This window comes from Petaurus breviceps, unplaced genomic scaffold, assembly GCF_028583685.1.
Source record: "Petaurus breviceps papuanus isolate PSGF00001 unplaced genomic scaffold, PetGlider_PUasm1.0 90750, whole genome shotgun sequence".
NCBI classification, from domain to species: domain Eukaryota; kingdom Metazoa; phylum Chordata; class Mammalia; order Diprotodontia; family Petauridae; genus Petaurus; species Petaurus breviceps.
Genome location: NW_027187335.1, coordinates 4,618,966 through 4,638,575, shown reverse-complemented (window position 1 = coordinate 4,638,575; position 19,610 = coordinate 4,618,966). Strand labels below are relative to the sequence as shown.

Sequence of the window (19,610 nt, the reverse complement as noted above, 5' to 3'; positions counted from 1 at the left end):
GCCACAAGATACATTGCCAGTCTCTTCATTAATTCATCCTCTGTCTGTAGAACAGTCCTAGAACCCCTGAAAACATTAGCAAAATCCTCTCCCAGGATTTCTGTAAACATACAACAAGAAAATCCTTCTTCAGGGCTTCTGAACCAACAGAAAGGTTCCCAGACTCCTGCAACAACAGCACTGTCCTTCACCAGTGGACAGTATTCATTCTGTCTGCAGGACAGTCTCCAGACCCCTGCAACAACAGCACTGCCCTTCACCAGTGGACAGCATTCACTCTCTGTCTGCAGGACAGTCTCTATGAACCAACAGAAAGGTTCCCAGACCCCTGCAACGACAGCACTGTCCTTCACCAGTGGACAGTATTCACTCTCTGTCTGCAGGACAGTCTCAGGATCTCTTAGCCAACAGCCAGGTTCCAGGACTTCTTCAACAGGACTGTCTTTCACCAGTGGACAAATCTGGCAAAACAACATCAAAACAGACAGACAAAGTACCAGCAAAACAGCCATGTCTCCTCAGTCCTTGACAGCTCAGGGGGCAGGTCTCAAAAGTCCAGGGCAATTCAAAGTGGCCCTCAGCAATCCTCAGTCTCTCTCTCTGCCTCCATGAGGTGCTGCTTCCAAAAAGTTTCTTCTGCCTCTCTCTTGTCTCTCCAAATCTACTGTCACCAGCACCAGTTCAGGACTCTCTTTTCACATCAACAAGTCCATCCCACAGGTGGGATTAACAAGCTCTGGGTTTTAACACAATCAATTTGAAAACCAAGCCAATACAGGGGAATCTTTATATTGCATTACTATCACAACAGGATAAAGGGACTTGCTCAGGGTCACACAAATAGGAAATGTCTGAGGCTGGATTTGAATTTAGGAAAATGACTCTTCCTGACTCCAGGCCTAGCACTCTACCCACTGATGCACCTTACTGCCCTTTTATCTTTCATAATAGCCTCTAAAGATCTGAAAATGAAATGAATTCCTTGGATAAAAAGGCTTGTTTTGTTTGTGTGTTTTCCCTAGAAAGACCTATAGATTATATGAGTAGAGGGAGACAAAAGGAGATGGCAATTGAGTGTGTGAAAAGATTCCCTTTATTGCTGTGAATCATCATTAAATACTGCAGGTCCGGAAGCACCAGGTCTTTGAATAGCAAGAGAGCCCTGGGATAACTACAGGCTATGACTGGAATAACTTTCTAACTTGTTCTGGGGCCACATTCCTTCTGGACCCCTGGTGAGGAAATGGGCAAGCTATGCACAAATCATGAATGCTGCTTGCTTAATTAATCCAATTAATTATTGGCTATTGTTAAGCCAAGGAAAATGGCTGCCTTTTCTGTTGTGAAAGTTGGCTTTCAGAAATCTCTGCTTTGCTTTTCTGTATGAATAGCTTTCTTCCTCTGACATCTCCTGCAGTTGTTCATGTAATAGTTCAGTATGTCCTAAACCTCCCCATTTCCCCAGGTCAAAATCCTTCCTCTTCCCTTCTTTTCTAAGTTCATTATGTTAGACCGGGAAGAAAGCAACAGCTGTAACAATTGTTTCTAGAATTGTCATGCTGAAGGCTAACTTTTACATTTTCTAAAGCAAGAATTTCAGAGGTATAGTTATATCAGCCTCTCTCATATTTCATGGAATGTTAGAGCTACATAGGCCCTTAGGGAGTATTTCTGATTTGTATATTATTTAAGTCGAATCTCTTTTTTTCTGCATTTCTAGAAATTACCTATTGGGGAATTATTATTATTATTCCATAGATCCAGACCAGGAATGGACCTTAGAGCTCATCTAATCCAGGGGTTCTTAACCTTTTTGGTGTCATGGACACCTTGGGCACTCTGGTGAAGCCTGTGAACCCCTTCTCAGAATAATGCTTTTCAATGCATATAACAAAATACCTAGGTTGTGAAGGAAGCCAATTATGTTGAAATACAGTTATAAAAATATTACCAAAGGCAATAAGTTCACAGATCCCAGTTAAGAACGTTTTAGGGGATTCTAAACCAACATCTCCCACCAAGAATCCCTCCTAATTTCACAGAGGAAAAAGTTCTAGCTCAGGAAGCTTCACTGACATGAATATGAGCTACTCTGATTATAAATACAATGGTCTTTCTGTTTCTATACTAGCTCTGTACTGAGTGAGTGAATGAATGAAAAAGTCAACAAGCATTTATTATGTGTCAGTCATTGCGCTAATCTCTGAGGATTCGAAGAATGGTAAAAAACCAGTCCCTGCACCCAAAAAGTTCATAGTCTAATAGGAAGACAACATGCAAACAACTGTGTACAAATGATACAGGATAACTTGGAGGCAACTTCAGAAGAAGAGCATTGGGATTAGGGAGGGACTGGGAAGGCTTCTTGGCATAAAATGGGATTTTAGCTGAGACTTGAAGGAAGCCTGGAAGTAGAGATAAGCAAGGGTGAACATTCCAGACATGAGGGACAGCCAGTGAAAACATACAGGTTTGGGAGAAGTTCTACGAGCATTCTAGGAAAAGCTATAGTGTCACTGCATTGATAGAGTATGTGAATGGCAATAAAATATATTAATAAAGACTAGAAAGATAAGAAAGGGGCAGGTTATGAAAGACTTAACCAAGCAGAATTTTATATGTGATTCTGGAGGTAATAAGTAGCTGCTGTAATTTATAAAATAGTATTAGACCTATACTTTAGTAAAATTGATTTGACAGATGAGTGGAGGATGGACAGGAGAGGGGAAAGGCTTGAATCAGGGAGATCAACCAGCAAATTTTTGCAGTATTCTAGATGTATGGTAATAGGATACTGCCCTAGGGTGGTGGCAATGTCAGGAGAGAAGGGGGTGTATATGGGAGGTGTTGCAAATGTACAATCAATAGAATTTGGCAACATGTTGTTTACTGGGGATAAGAAAGTTGAGAATGATGCACCTAGGTTGCCAGCCTGGGTGACTGGGAAGATGGTGTACCCCTTGATAATAATATTCAAGTTAGGAAGAGGGGAAAATTTTGGAGGAAAGATAATAAATTCACTTTTAGACATTTTAATTTTAAGATGTCTATGGGGCATAGACATAATTAAAGATTTCCAAGAGGTAGTTGGAGATATAAGACTAGATGTTAAAAGGAAAGATTAGAGGCAGATATATTTGAAAATCATTTAGATATAGATGATAATTGAATCTTGGTCTAGGACAGAGTGATGGGGGACACCCATCACTAGCAGGAGAGACCAGGATGAATATCTGGGAGAGTAAATTGAAAAGGAGTGGTCAAATAAATAGGAGAACCAAGAGAGAACAAGATCATGAAAACCTAGAGAGAAGAGATTATCAAGGTTATCAACAGTGTCAGAGGCTGCAGAAAGGTCAGGAAGGATGGGGATCAAGAAAAGATCATTGGATTTGGCAATTAAGACATCACTGATAACTTTAGAGAAAGTTTAAGATTATGAAATTGGAAGCCAGACTAGCGAATAAAGAAGAGAGTGAGAGGAAGGGAAGCAAAGGCTCCTGTTGTAGAGAGTTTTCTCAAGGAGTTTAGCTATAAAAGGAAAGTAAGATAAGTGAGGATAGCTAACAGTGATGAAGGGATCAAGTGAATGGTTTTTGAGGATGAAGGAGACATAGGTGTATTTGTAGGTACCAGGGAATCAGCCAGTAGAACAAGGAGAGATGGAAAATTAGTGAGAGATTGGGGGTGATAGAGAGGATAGTGTTAGGAAAGACAAATGGAATGGGATCACTTTTGCATGTAGGTTTTACCTTGGCAAGGAAAGGGGCCAACTCAGCATGTGAGACAGGAATAAAGGAGAAGATAATTGGGGAAGGTAGCAGTGATGTGAGATAAGGAGCTCTCAAGCGAATGGCATCATTTTTTATTTTTTCAGCGAAATTTGAGGCTTGACTCTCAGTTGAGAGGGTAAGGGAAGGAGAATTATGGAAGATTTGAGGAGGGATGAAGAGGTTTGGGAAAGCTGCAGTGGTTTTGTAGGATAGCAAATCAGGGAAGTTCAAAAAGCTTGCCTTTCAGTGAGGGCCCAGTTGAGATCATGTAAAAAATGTATAGTGTCCCAGTTAGCATAGTTTTGTGATTTTCTCTAGTTCATTGAAGCTGTATGAGAGTAGGAGTGATGGCAATATGTGGTGAGCACAATCCAAGGCGATGTAGGAGTAGGGAAGAGAACCAGAACAGAGTTGAACTGGTTCACCAAGGGGTTGGGATGGGGAAGTAATGAATGTATAGACTGTGTAGGGTTATAGCCTGGGAAAGAACTAAAAGAATAGAAGGAATAGAGATCACCCCGAAGAACTGGGTTAGAGGTTGTAAGGCAGATAAAAGAATTCCAGAGTTTATGAACACGGAAGTGGAACTTTTGTGGCTTCTGGTAGGATCAAAGGTAATACCACCTCTGTGTCTAGATGAGGTGGGGTAGACCAGTTATGGGAAATGAGTAAACTGAGGAACAGGGCCCTTATGTTGTTTGAAGGCTGGAGTTGAAAAGGAGAGAATGATAGTAAGCCAGGGACTGAATTCATGGAGGATAGGAGTGTGTCCTGGATGTCAATAGATCTCAGCTACATGAATCTTGCTTGGGTGACAAAATGGATTGAATGAACTTCAAAAGAAGGAGAGTTTACTAAATGATAGTGGCCAAGGAAGTGTCTGGCAGCGGCCCTGGTAGCAAGGGAAATAGCATTTGTTAAGTACTTGCCATTTTCCAGAAACTGTGCTAAGCATTGGAGAGGCCAAGATAGATCATCCAAATAGTCCTTGTCCTCAAGGAGCTTAGATTCCAACAAGGAAAGACAAATATACATAACTAAGGCTGGAAAGGGGAAGGGGGTGGAGTGGGGGACCAATGAGGAGAGTGTATGCAAAGCAACATGATATGGTTACAAACAGAAAATGGAGAGGTGGGCTTAAAACCTGGGAAAGATGAGGTGAAATTTCACAGCTGAGTGTTATAAGGATAGTTAGACTTTTGGTTATATCAGACAAGAAGACTAGATGTGGCATGAATATGACCAAAGATTAGATGTATCTCATATGTGTGTGTATGTGTATATATATATGTGTGTGTGTGTGTATGTATATGTATGTATATGTGTATACACATATGTATGTGGAGAGGAGAGAGATTTTATATGTGTATATAATGTGTTATGTTATTTATGGAAATTGTGACCCCCTGGCCATCTGTTTTGCTTTGTAAATTTTATTGATCTTTTGTTTTTACCTTTATTTCTAAATATACTCCTGTCCTCTCCCCTCACCCAGCAAACTGTCTTTTGTAGCAAAGAATAGAAAAGGAATAAAAAGGAAAAAGCAGTTCTGAATCTTACAGCATAGGCAGCATTCCAGACCCAAAGTCCCCCACCTCTGCAAAGAAGGGAGCTGTGTTTTCTCCCATTTTCTGGGACCAGCTTGGCTTTTGTGATCACCTAGAATTTAGATTTTGGTTTTTTGTACTTTTCATTTACATTGTCACAATTGCTGTTATTGTTTTCCTGGTATTCACTTTGCATCGATTCATTTAAGTCTATTTGAAATTGTACCAAAGCAGTTCATATGAGAGCACATTTCTCTAAAAGGCAGGAAACGATGTATCTGTTCTCTAAGTGTTACCCTTCCTAACTTTATTTTTCTCAACAGATTGGAAAATTGCACAGTGAAGTGGATATGGTGAAAATGAATGTGAAAGTGATGTCAGCCATATTGATGGAGAATACACCTGGATCTGAAAATCGGGAAGATATGGAACTCTTAGAGGTATAATGTGGTGTTGGGAGTGATTTTCTATTGAATTCGGGTTCCAAAATTCTTCCCTAAAGTCAGAGTCTTGGACATGGGAGAGACATTGCAGGCATCTAATGTGTTGCTTTCTCTTCATTTCATCATATCCAGGAAGAGAGAACGGGTCAACAGTGTTAAAGGCCTCAGAGCAGTCGGAAATGATAAGGATTGAGAAAAAACCCTAAGATCTGTTAAAAAAGAGTTCATCAGTTCCAATGCTGTTTGAATTTGAGTGCTGAGGTCTGAAGCCAGATTGTAAAGTGTTGAAAAGTGAGTGTGAAGAGAGGAAGTAGGAGCAATGAGAGTTGGCAGCTTTTTTCTAAGTTTGGCTGAGAAAAGGGGTCTTAGTTATAGGATGATAGTTGGAGGGAGGGAAGGGACTGATGGCATCAAGTGAGGATGTCTTTAAGCAAAGGAGAAACCTGAGCATTCCTGTAATCAGCAGGGAAGGAATCACTAGATAGAAACTGAAGATTGCAGAGAGGAGACAGTGATTTCTGAGACAATTTGCTGGAAAAGATGCAATTAAGAGTACATGGAGAAGGGTTGGATTTGGTGAAGAGGACCATTTCTTCCTTAGAGACTGAATTAAAGGAGGAGAGAATTGGAGATGAGGTCAAGGGCTTTAGATAAGTCGTAGTAGTAGTTCAATTGTTTTAGTTGTGTCTGATCTTTGTGACCCCATTTGGGGTTTGCTTGTCAATTGGTTTGCCATTTCCTTCTCAAGCTCATTTTACAGATGAGGAAACTGAGGTAAACAGGGTTAAATGACTTGTCCAGGGTCACACAGCTAGTAAAGCATCTGAGACCAGAGTTGAACTCAGGAAGATGAGTCTTTCTGACTCCAGGCCCAGTGCTCTATCCACTGTACTACCTAGCTATCTCTCAAAGCAAAGGACAACATACTATACATAGTACTATAATGTCAAGATAGTGAAAGGAAGAAAATAGGGCCAGAGCAGTAATGATGAGCTGGGAGAGTACAGAGAAACAGAGATTTGAGGTTATGATGCAGATGAAGAATAGGTTTGGGAAGAGTGAGACATAGGGAGAGGAATAATCGATAGGAGGTGATGTCCATGAAAGGAATTTAAAAATTCCTAATCATGTAAGTTGAACATTTTCAGGTGATGCATGATCAGGGTTTTGGCCATCCCTGTGTGTGGCTATATGAGACTGAATAAAGGACTAGGTCATATGTGTTGAAATCCTCTGGTATAAGGGTAGGGGTTGGGATGGAGAGGAGTAACATGAGCCAGGTATTGAACTTGAGAAAGGCTGGTAGACTATTCCTACCAGGAGCTAGATTAAATGATAGATTTAGACTGAATGAACTTCAAGTGAATGGACTCATAGGTTCCCCACCACTGGAGAGGGTCATTGGGAGGATCAAATGAGATAAAATGCTTTGCAAAGTATTCTCACCGTGACTTACTGAGAGGCAGTGTTGCATAAGTCCTGGAGTTGAGAAGACCTGAGTTCAAAACCTGTTTCTGAGGTTTGCTAGTTGTATAACCAGGAGCAAGTTACTTAGACTCAGTGCTCTATGCCACTGGTGTCATACTGTTGCAGAAACAGATCTATGCTAACAACTTAGAAAACCTCAAATTAACATTATCTTTGTTGCATTGTATTTTTATTTTTTAAACACTTCCCAATTGCATTTTATTCTGGTTCAGGCCTGAATTTGAAAACTTTGCTCTAGGCAACTTTCTAAATTTATAAATTGCAAAGATGGTAGCTACCTATTATTGATGAGATTTTCCTTATATGGAAGTTCACTTCACCAGTTGAAGTACAGGTCCAGTCCCTATTTGCACTATTATTATTACTGTTAATAATGTCCTGATAACGCTTTTCTGAAAGTGCTCTAGCTTGTCAAATATAGTCAGAAGAAAGTCAAAATTGTATTAGAAATCATGGACAATTCAGGGTAATAGCTGAAGAGGGTTCAGTACCATTTATTTTTCTATACCACTCATGCATAGTCTACTGCACAGAATGCTTGAGTTGGGTGTCAAGAAAACCCAGATTGAAATCTTACCTTATACATTTAGTGTCTGTGACCAAGGACAAGTTATTCATTACTTTTTGATCCTCAGGAAACTCATTAAGACTTATCTAGTAAAACATTGACAGGTTGTGGCTGTGCCTTATTGGAGGGAGTTCCCTCACTATGAGGAAATCACAGAATATTGAGATATTGATGTCTTATTGTCTAATGTTATTAGCTACCTTTTCATGAACCTACCTTTAGTGTTCATGGTTGTGGTTTCAAATTCTGATGTTGCTATTTATGAGGTATTTAACCTTCCCTTCTTTTGCCCTGTTTCCTTCTGTATAAAATGAACTAGATACTTTAAAGTATCTTCCAGCCCTAAATCTATGATCTTGTGATATAAACTCTCAAAACAGATTGTAAGTTCCTTAAGAGCAGCAACTGAGTGTTATATTTATCACACTACCTAGCCTAGGTCCTTAAATATAGTAGGTACTAGATTGTATAAAGAATGAAGAAAGAGAATAGGGGTTTGGGAGATACTGAGGATAGAAAGATTTTGAAAGTAATGCATCAAGATTATTGAAAAGAGGATTGATAGGGAAACTGAAATGTAAAGAATGTTAATATAATGACTTATCAGCTGAGGTCTGAGCAAGAAGAAATGGAAAAACATGAAAACAAGGTGGTTGGCAACTACCTTCTGATTGTAGTTGTTGTCAGAGTTACATACAGGCCATAATAATAATAGTTCACATTTCTGGAGTGATTTATGATTTATAAAAGGGCTTTCCTCACCACCCTGTGAGATAGGGCAGAGTAAGAATTATCATCCTCATGGGGCAGCTAGTGGCACCAGCCCTCGAGTCAGGAGGACCTGAGTTCAAATGTGGCCTCAGACACTTAACACTTACTAGATGTGTGACCTCGGGCGAGTCACTTAACCCCAATTGCCCTTCCAAAAAGCAAAAAAAAAAGAATTATCATCCTCGTTTTTTATATAAGGAAACTGAAGTGCTGAAAATTTAAAATTTAGGTGATTTATCCACAATCATACAGCCAGGAGCCAAGATTCAAAACCAAATCTTCTGATTCCAAGTCTAATGTTCTTGGCAGGATGAATTAACTTTTACAACTAGGCACAGAAAGGTTGGTTAGACATTCAATCCAGCTCTCTTTCGGCTCTAAAATTCGGTTTTTCTGAATTATAGTGTAGGAATTCAGTAGCAGGGATGAGAGAGGAAAGACATATATGTTTACCCAGGTTCTTTTTATGACCAGATTAATATGCAGTATGACATCAGACTGTCATTCTTTTCTTCCGTTTTTTTCAACTTTTCTTCCTATTTAAACTTTTCTGGGGAGCCAGGCTGGCACCGTTTTTCTTATACCTCCTAATTGTGCCCATGAGGTTGAATGTGGGAGAGTGATGATTAAAATTAGACCTCTCTCCCAAGCTTTAGTGACCTTTGAAGAAGTGAGGGCCTTCTGATCATCAGAATATAATCCTCTTAATGAGCTATTTTTCTCTTTCTGTACAAACTTTTGAGCTGGTTGTTAAATTCACTGTAGCCTAAAAAGCTGTCTTTGTTTCAACACAGTACAAAGTGAGGGTCTTTCAGGGGCACGCTGATTGATGTATGCACAAGCAGCTGTTAGCCTGGGTCTTTTGAGTGCTTGGATCAATCTCCCCTCATTTCCCTTGAACTACCAAGACTGATAGAGTGCCAAGCTGTGGGAAACTTTTGACCTGCCTTTTTCCGCCCACATTACTTGATGTACTCTAGGTTCCTAGTGGCTTGGCCCTCCTTTGAGACAGACATCAATTGTGGAGATCAAAATGGGCTGGTTTTTGAAAGGGTTTTCAAAATTCTCATTCCCAGTCTTGCTGAGTGTTATAGAGGACCTTTCATAGTCTACATTTGGGTTGTCTTTTGGAGGGATGGGGAAATTGAGCAACATATGGGCAGAAGCCATTGATAATGGTTCCAGATTCATTTAGATTCCTGTCTACTGTTTTGTCCTAGACTTCTTACAGTAATTGTATCTCCTTGATCTTGACACCGCTGAGCAGGCTGTCAGCACACCAGTTAGGATTGATTTCTAGGGTTTTCTCTGAACAGGAACAAAGAGGAAAGTTCTTTTACTCTGAAGGATTTCTTTTGGATTTCTTCTCCAGCTCGCCCTTGATGTGAAAAACTTGACTCTGCAGAGAATCAGAAATGGATTTATTGCTGAGACCCAGAAGTTTCACTGAACCAATAGGGAAGTCTCTGTAGGCAAAGTGGTAGCTGAATCATGTGACCCTAAATTTCCCCTGGAAAGGGACCTTCAAAGTCATCTAGTCCAGTCTCTTTCATTTTTCAGATGAGGAGGGTGAGATTCAGCAAAGCAAAGTGACTTCCCTAAGGTCACAGAAGTAGCAAATAGCAGAGTCAGGATTTGAACCCAGGTCCTCAGACTCTAGATCCAGCATTTTTCTGACCACCCCTTTGTATACATGTTTTTCTAAGATTCTCTGAATTCTGTATCTTTCATTTCTTGCAATATAATAGTACATTAAATATTTACATGCTCAGTTTGTTAGCCATTTCCCAATTGTTTGATTCCTGTTTTATTTCCAGCTCTTTGCAACTACAAAAAGTTTTGCTATAAATATTTTTGTATGTTTGGGACTTCTTTCCCTTGTCTTTTACCTTCTTGGGGAGCATGTTTAGTATTGGTATCCTGGGTTAACAGGTCCATACATTTTAGTGACTTTGGGAAGATATTATTTTCCCTGATGTTTGGACCAATTCACAGCTCCACCATCAGTGCTTCAGTTTACCAATCAGTCTTCTCCCAGATTCTGCAACATTTACCAATTTCATCTTTTGATGTCTTTGCAAATCTGATAGGTGTGAGATGAAATCTTAGAATTGCTTTAATTTATATTTCTCTTATTAATGATTTGGAGCATTCTTTCATTTGGTTTTTGATAGCATTCATTTCTTACACATTTGTTATGGATGTTGTCTGAAAATATTTTTTCCAGTTAATTGATATAATATTTTCTGCATTGCTTTTGTTCATACAAAAGCTTTTCAATTTTATTTAATTGAAATTTTGAAATCGTCCATTTTATTTTCTATGCTCATCCCCTCTGTTTAGTTAAGAATTCTCCTTCCAGTCATAGTTGTGCAATGTATCTCTCTCTCCTTCAATTCTAGATAGACAGATAGACAGGCCTATTTAACCATATCTTATTGTAATGTTAATGGGAATTGAAGATCTTCCCTGTCCATTTATAGGCCTCACGTGGAGCCCAACAAGAGAAGCTTGATGGGGGGAGGTTTGTTTTTCAGGAAGACCCACACGTTTTGTTACTTTGTAATTAGACAGTGGGTCACAAAGGTTGTGATACCCTTTTACCCTGAAGAAGTGTATATATACTCTGAGGTTAGTAGTTTGCTTTGGGGCTCTCTCATGGGAAGAGTGTTCATGTGATGTAGCCATATGAGACTCTGGGTGGCCGTTAAGGAGCCCCCTGGCTTTGAGAAACCCAGATGTTGCTGCTTCTCTCTGGTAACTATGTATGTATGTAATGGTCAGACAGTTGGATCTGTCTGTTGTTCTGTGATGTATGTATTATTTGATCAGATGGTTAGAATCCCTGTCTGTTGGTCTTTGTGCTATTATTTCTGCTTGTAATTTCTATTTGTATTTTCTCAAGTTCAGGGTGCCAACTTTTCTCCCTGAGCTAAAGTAAATTATATAGTTGATTGAAGTAAGATTGTTAACCCCTTTTGAGTTGCTTTCCTTTAGAAAAGCAGATCAAAGAACCTGTGCTAGCAGCCCTCCTGTGTGCTGATGTTATTTGTCTTAAACTCCCACAGCAGCTGCAAATAACGTTGTTACACTTATCTATGTGTATTCATTCTCACCTTGATCTCTAGTGTTTCTAGCCATCCCTACCCTCCCACTTGATCACCCCTGCTCTGCCTACATTTCCTTCCTTTCTACTTACCACCCTTTAGTAAACCAATTCTATATTGTCCTTGACTATCAAATCCCTTACTCCCTCTGCTAGACCCTAATCCCAGATTCTGTCAATTGCCTCCTCTGCTTTTTCCACGTGCTACCAAATTCATTGGAAAGAAGTAAAATACACCAGTTGATCAGGTCTACTACCGATCTTTTAGCTAATTTCACCTGGTCCCTCACTTCAGCAAGGCAGTCTTTTATTGCTTTCTGAGTCTCCACTGATCTGTCCCTATGGTGACTATTCCAAATCTCTTTTCTCCTCAAAACTCATACAACTTCCTCTCCTGCCACGCTTGATCTGAAGACCTCACTTTATGCTTTACTGAGAAAACAAGCCATCATTTGTGAGCATCTAGCCCATCCTATCTCCATACGCAGCTCGCCCCTGCAGTTATTCTCTTCTTTATAATTTCCAATCTCTCCGTATCTACTGGTTCCTTCCCTGCTTCTTACAAACACTACCAAGGCACCACCATCCTTTAAAAAATCCTCAGTATAACCTATCATCTACTGAAGTTATTATCCTCTATCTCCCATCTCTCAGCCAAACTCCTTGAAAAAATTGTCTACACTGATATTTTAAAGTTTTTCCACAAAATATCTCCTGTACTGCTCCTTACTCTTTATCATGAACTTAAGACCATTGGAAAAGTCACTGAAACCATTTTTAATTAGCTGAAGAGGAGATAGGATAAAGTTTCTTATAATTTAAGCCATATATATTAAAATACTATTCTTCCTTATTTTCTTCTTTCTTCCTTAGTATCTGTCTATTAGGATATATTGCTGTGGGGAGCATCTGATGTTTTATCTTAAATATGGCAATCAAGGAGAGAAATAGATGAAGTTGAACATTTAACCTAAAATTTTATAATTAAAACATAACTTGAGTAGACCAGGTTCCAGAGAGAATGCCAAATTATATTGCAGTATAGATTATGCAATAGATATAGTTATTGTCATATATGTATTTATATATATTGATAATTAAGTGCCTACTTTAAGGGAAAAAAAACTATTCACACTCATTGCCTCTACTGTCTATCTTCTCACTTCTAAATCGTTTGCAATCTGGCTTCTGAACTCATTCAACAGAAATAAATCTTTCCAATGTTATCAGTGATCTCTTCGGTTAAAAAAAAAAATCTGTTGTCTTCCTAGACTTCTCTGTAGCAATCAACTAAAAAGCACTCACTCCTTATTGTGTTGTAGGCACAATGCTAAGCACCAGAGATAAAAAAGCAAAGTATGAAACCATCCTTGCTCACAAGAAGCTTATATTCTAATGGAGGAGCAAGTCTACCTAGAAATACTTAGGAATAAATAGGAACAAATAGATAGTAATTACTCAGCACTGTTGACTACCATCTCCTCCTAGATCCCCTCTTCTCTCTTTGGTAAGCAGGGGTTTTACTGGTCATGGTTTCCCTGGGGTCCAATGGCTCTTAAACACAAATCTGACCATTGTTTCTCTGCTTTTGAAACTAGGGTGACTTTTATTGTCTCTGGCATAAAATTCAAGACTCATTTCAGGAAACCTTTCGTTATTGCCTTGGTGTTAGGACTCAATTACCTTGCTTTTACTTATCTATGTCCATGTTGTTTCCCCTCCTAGAATATTGGCTCCCTGGGGGCAGGGAATGTTTTTGTCTTTGTATCACCCATTGCCTAGCACTTAATAGAGTTGGCACTTAATACATTGTTTCCTTAGTTCATGTGAATTGTATATAGTTGTCCTTCATAAACTTATTATTTATGGAGCTTTCCTGACTTAAATTTTTTTCTTATTCTGTGTAGAAATTATATAAGACTGGTCGAGACATGCAGGAAAGAATCATGGACCTGCTGGCAGTGGTGGAGAATGAGGATGTGACAATGGAGCTCATTCAAGTGAATGAGGATTTGAATCAGGCCCTCCTTGGATATGAGAGGTGTGTATGAGTCGGGTTGTCTTCCTCCACTCAAATTTACTTTAGTCACTCATCCCTACTGGGTGAAGGGTTCTGTGCTGGGCCTTCCAAGGAAGAAAAAGAAATGAGTACCCCTAAGAAGCTCCCAGCTTAACAGAGAAAGGCATTCCCCTTGCCTTGAAGGACCTTCCTGGCTGGCTGGTGATATACACCATACCCAAATAAAGGTCAAGAATGTTACAGAAGGCGGTTTTGCATTTAGATATCAGTCCACGAACAAACATTCATTAAGTGCTTTCTGTTTGCCAGATGTTGTGCCAGACAATGGGTATATAAAGATCCCTTCCAAAAAAATAATCCCTGGTCTCAAGGAACCTAGGTGCTATCAAGGGAGTGTGTGTGTGTGTGTGTGTGAGAATTTAGATGACTTGTCCACAGTTGTACAGGTAGAAGCCAAGATTCAAAACCGTATCTTCTGACTCCAACTGTAGTGTTCTTAATTATTATCTTTTGCAACCAGTCCAGGTCTCTTCCAGCTCCAAGATTCTATTCTTCCAAATTATCATTTGCTATCTATAGGGCCTTGGCAAGTCACCCAATTTCTCTGGTTCAAATCTAGGATAATAGTAGCACCTACCTTCCAGGGTTGTTGTGAGAATCAAATGAGGTAATATGTGCCAAGGATCCCATGTAACACATGGCACTTTTCAAGAGCCTTGGTAACTGTCTTCCTTATCAACCAGAAAGGTTCAGACTCCCTCTGGCATTAACTACGTAGGTTGTTAAGGGGGAAGTGAAGCCAATAAGCATTTAAAGTGCCTTCTATATGCCAGGTACTGTGCTAAGTGCTTTACAAATATTATCTCATTTGATCCTTACAGTAATCCTGGGAGGTAAATGATATTATCATCCCCATTTTACAAATAAGGAAACCAAGGAAGACAGGTTAAGTGACATCCCCAGTATCACACAAATAGGAAGTATCTGAGGCTGGATTTGAACTGAAATCTTCCTGACTCCAGGGCTAGCACTCTTTTCACTGTGACACCTAGTCACCTCTAAATAGAGCTGGAAGGGACCTTAAAGTTTAAGTCTAGTTTTTACCCTTTCCCCCATTTTTACAGATGAGGAAACAGACCTAGAGAAACTGGGTTGACTTGCCAAGGTCACACAGATGACAGGTCTTGGACCAAGCTCACATTGGTTGTGATAGCTGGGATTTGAACCTAAATTGAACCTCTGACTCCAAATGCAGCATTCTTTCCATTGAACCACAATATGGTAGGTAAATGGTAGGAATCCCTTCACTATCTTTTGGTTTTGTCAAGATACTTGACCCAAATGACATGTATTCTTACCATGGAGCACGTGTAGAATCAGATCTCTTTGAATCTCAAGATGCAAATCTTTGTTGATAGAGAGGTAACTAAGAAAAACTATGACTTTCCAACCAGAGCTGCTTCCAAGTTTTGTCTTGGAGAATTCCATTGTATTTTGTAATAAATGATTGGCGCTTTCCTTTTAGGTCATGTGTGTGTGTGTGTGTGTGTGTGTGTGTGTGTGTGTGTGTGTGTATTCATTGTGCCTTAGCTTTTAACTTTAGAGGTAGAGAACCAGCCTCAGAGTTAAGAACGAATGGGTTTAGGTCCCTCCTCTTACACATAAGTGCTATATGACCTTGGGCAAGTTCTCTAGGCAACTCTCTAAAACTATAAATTTCAGAGGTATCAACCTGCATTGGTAGAGAGAGTTCCTTATGCTAATGAGGTCACAAACCCAGTTATCTTTGTCTCTTAAATTTGTGTCAAATGGGACTAGAAGAAACTAGGCTGACACCAGCATTTTTCATGACAGTCTGAGAAAAATTATTTCCCAAGAAAAAGGGCCTTAGGCTGTTGAATTCTGTTGTGACTCTTATCAAAGGCACTCAAGAAGAATGCTAAGCATGTAGTAGGCACTTAATAAATACCTAGTATCTGAAATGAATTGCATTAGTCGAGGAGGTTTTCCTAGTAGGAGTTCTTTGCATCCAAGAAATTGAAGGTCTAGGTCTAGATCTAGATCATTTCAGACATTTAATGAGAGCTAGAGAGCTAGTGTGGAACAGGGCCAGCTGTTGAATCAGGAAGACTTGAGTTTTAGCTCTTACCTACTAACTCTGGACAAGTCCCAATTGCAACTCTCTAAAGATATAAAATAAAGATGTCCAACTTCAATAGATGAAGGTTCCACACTGGGAATTCCCTACAGAAAGGAAATCACAGGTCCAGGCCCTTTGCCACACCCCCACCCTAAAGAAAAATAATTTAAATTCCAACATTTATTGAGACATTACCTTGCAGATCTGCGGTACTCTCAAACCAAATGGGGGCCTCTCATTTGTACATAAGGATTCCTGTGGGCCATTTTAAAAATGTAATTTCTATATTTTATTGTATTTTTATTTATTTTGTTAAATATTTCCCAATTACATTTTAATCTGGTTCAGGCCACAATCAAGAATGTTGTGGGCCTCCTGTGGCCGATGGACCATGTGTTTTATTCCTCTGCTCTAAGGGCACATAACAATAACATTTTGCCTTTTTATAGCTCCTTAGTTTAGGCTACCAGTACATAAATTCTCTTGTTTTCTTTTTAAAATAACTGTTCTTTTTTTCTTTTAAATCAGATTTTCTCGAAATCAGAAACGATTCCAGGAACAAAAACAGAGCCAAGAGGAAACCCAGAAGGTAAATATTTAGAAATTTTATACACAAATGATTTTTTTTTACATTTTCAGAATGCAATAAGTGTAGTAGAAAGCATTTGGGAGATCAGAAACTTGGGTTCAAATCCTACCTTTGCTTCATACTATCTGTATGATCTTCAGTGAATCTTTTTTTTCTTAAGCCTCAAGATATAAAGGATTGGAGTAGACATTCTCCAAGATCCCTTCCATTACAAAATAATCCTTTGATCCTATGACATCCAATATTCTCGCTTTGAAGTTGATTAGTACCTTAGGGTTACCTTTCTGTGCTACAAAGAAATCTTTTGCTGTAACCATCCCAGCAGGCCAAGCAAAGTGTTTATCCCTGAAGGCAATAAAGTGTGATTTAACATCATAATCTCCTCTAGGGAACTCCTCAAAAAAGGGCCCTTTCCTAACACCCTTAGGGAAGCATCTGATACTTGTTTTTGAAGTTGTTGTTTTTAACTAAACTTGAATTTTTATTTTTTTCTTTCCAGAGTAACTGTGAGCCTTCTGCCCCATCCTGCGATTTACTTGACTTAAGTCCAGGTTCAAGCTTTCTGACTTCTGACTTGTCATTGGAAGGAGTCCATGCCATGAGTTCTCAATTTTCTGGCTTAAGTAAATGAATGTTCCATTTTGTTCAGACCAAAGAAAATATTATGCTTGGGTAGATAATTAAATGCTACCTGAGGAGAAATAAAGTCAAGTGTTCTTTTCCACCTTATACAAGGTTTCTTAACCTGGGGTCTGTAAACTTGGATTTTTTGTTTATTTGTTTTTATATTTTGATAACTATATTTCAATATAATTGGTATCCTTTATTCTATGTATTTTATGCATTTAAAAGCATTATTCTGAGAAGGGGTCTGTAACACAAAGGAGGTTAAGAACCCCTGATCTAATGGAGCAAACCTCTGTTAGATGACAGTGGGATATGTCTCTGGGTGGAAAGGAAAGGATAGCCAACAGTATTGGGAATTTTTTGTAAATGGGGCTAGAGTGTGTTGGGATTGGTGAGCTGAATTGCTTGAATTTCTGCTCAGTAGTATTGGCACCCCCCTTCCCCCATAGTATCTGAAAAAATTTGCCAGGAATTTTTCAGAGGCTGTCCAATATAATTTCCACTCCCATGGTTCTTCTAAACACCCTTTAGCTTTCATTCTTAAAGTTTATCTAGGGTTTCCAGTTAGCCATATTCCAATATTTGTCTGTCTTGGCCAGTATTTTATCACAAAAAGTGAATTACTTCTTGCAGGTTTTAACTTGACACGTAGTAGTCACTCAGTAAATGCTGGTTGACAGATTTTAGGCAGTACTACAAGGTTAGGGAATAATTGGTACAGGAAGAGGCAAGAAAGAATGCAAACATTCCAAGTTGATTAGAGAACAAGGCATGATGGGCTGTCATAATATAGGGAAGAGAACATTAATAATAATAGTAATAATAAGATTAACTATAATAATAGCTAACATTTATATAGTACCTACTGTATGCCAGGCACCATGCTAAACACTCTACTCATTTGATCTTCACAACCACCCTGGGAGTTAGGTGTTATTATTATCATTATTTTATAGTTGAGGAAACTGAGACAGACGAGATTAAGTGACTTGGTCAGGGTCACAAAGCTAGGAAGTATCAGAGGTTAGATTTCAACTTAGGTCTTCCTGACTCCAGGCTCAGCACTCTATCTACTGTGCCAACTATCTGCCTCTAGATCACATACATAATTCCCACCCTACTTTTTTGTGATTGTTAAGGAATTTTAAGAAAACCGCTAAACTACAAGACTGAAAATACCTATCTGAAATCATCATGGTTTTTGGTTTTTTATACCCCAAGGTCTTTCCGGGGCCAAAATACTCCGTATAATTGATTTGGGATTAGCATTTTTTCCAGGAGTTAGCTTTTTTTCTAAGTGCCATTGCTCAAACTGGGTGCACTTCTATTAAGCAAAAGCTATTTCTTTCCATTCATGATACTCTGCCTTCTTGCTTCTCTTGATCAATGGGGCATTAGATGGATCATGAGGAAAAGAAGAGAAGTCATTTTTTTTGGTGTGTGAAGTTTTTAGATGAAAAAAATTTCTCCCATGAGGAGCTCATCTATGTCTCAAGAATGTTTAATAGCTTGGCAGACATGTTAGAGCACCATGTGCTACCAGTAAGACTTCTGTAGTATTCTGTTGATGCCGAAAGCAGGGAATATATGCTCCTTATGCATACCTGCACATACCAACGAATTTTTTTTTCCAATTTCTGATATCTTTTAGCATTGAAATGACCATATTTTTGTTCTTAACCAGCAAAAAAATGAAGGTAGAGTTGTCCAGTGGAAAGAATACTGGTTCTGGAGTCAAAAGAACTGGGTTCAGATCTTAACTCTGATCTTTACTGTGTGACCTTGGGGAAGACACTGAGCTTCTGAATGCCATTTGTAAAATGGCATTTGATCCTAAATATGGTATTTCAAAGCGTTTTCCATGGTTAATCTCCAGATATCCAGTACGTATTGTATATTGTGGCAAAACTATCCAAATGATTGACTAAAGAAGGGCATTCTTGACTAAGCAGTAGTTGTGAAATAAGTCCTTTTTACCTTTCAGATGTCAACTCTTCACGTCCCACCAATGCCAACCCTATGCTTCACTCACAGCTGGATTTGCTGGCCTCAGAGAATCCAGAAATATCCCTGTAAGTACTATAAGATAATCTTGGAACTGTTAAAAAGCACCTAGTACCTTGCTAGGCCAGAAATTTGGAACCTCATAAATGTCCTAGATGATTGCTTTCACATCAACTTTTCTGGCAAGAGAACAGTGTTGTGGCCCATTTATACCCCATCAGGTATCTTTCCATTGACTTTGGACTAATTTATGATGTTTTTGGTTTGATATTATGGTTTTGATTTGAGGGTGTAAAGTTTCATGATTTGTGTATATAGCCAAAGTGGGTAAGAACAAATGAAAATCATTACTAAAAAAGGTAGGCTTTAGTAGGGAGCAGTTTGGGATCATGGAGAGCACTGTGTGGTTTTTGGACTACCAAATCAAGTGATCTGTCTCCCATTCTTTCTATTGAGTTCTAAGAGGCCCAGCTCCATAGCATTCATTCATTTCTAGGTCCAGCCCAGCTTAGGGGCTATCCATCTACTACAAAC

At 39.1% G+C, this 19,610-nt stretch overlaps 1 protein-coding gene across 1 annotated transcript in view; it reads left to right on the top strand.

Annotated features, from left to right (window-relative positions):
• The window catches only part of TOM1L1 (target of myb1 like 1 membrane trafficking protein), a 53,161-nt gene that overhangs the window by 25,120 nt on the left and 8,431 nt on the right, over nt 1-19,610 (top strand). The window contains exons 7-11 of the mRNA XM_069067475.1: nt 5,644-5,760; nt 13,604-13,737; nt 16,385-16,445; nt 16,945-17,068; nt 19,057-19,144. Coding sequence (XP_068923576.1) covers nt 5,644-5,760; nt 13,604-13,737; nt 16,385-16,445; nt 16,945-17,068; nt 19,057-19,144 — 524 coding nt within the window. The remainder of the gene's footprint in view (nt 1-5,643; nt 5,761-13,603; nt 13,738-16,384; nt 16,446-16,944; nt 17,069-19,056; nt 19,145-19,610) is intronic.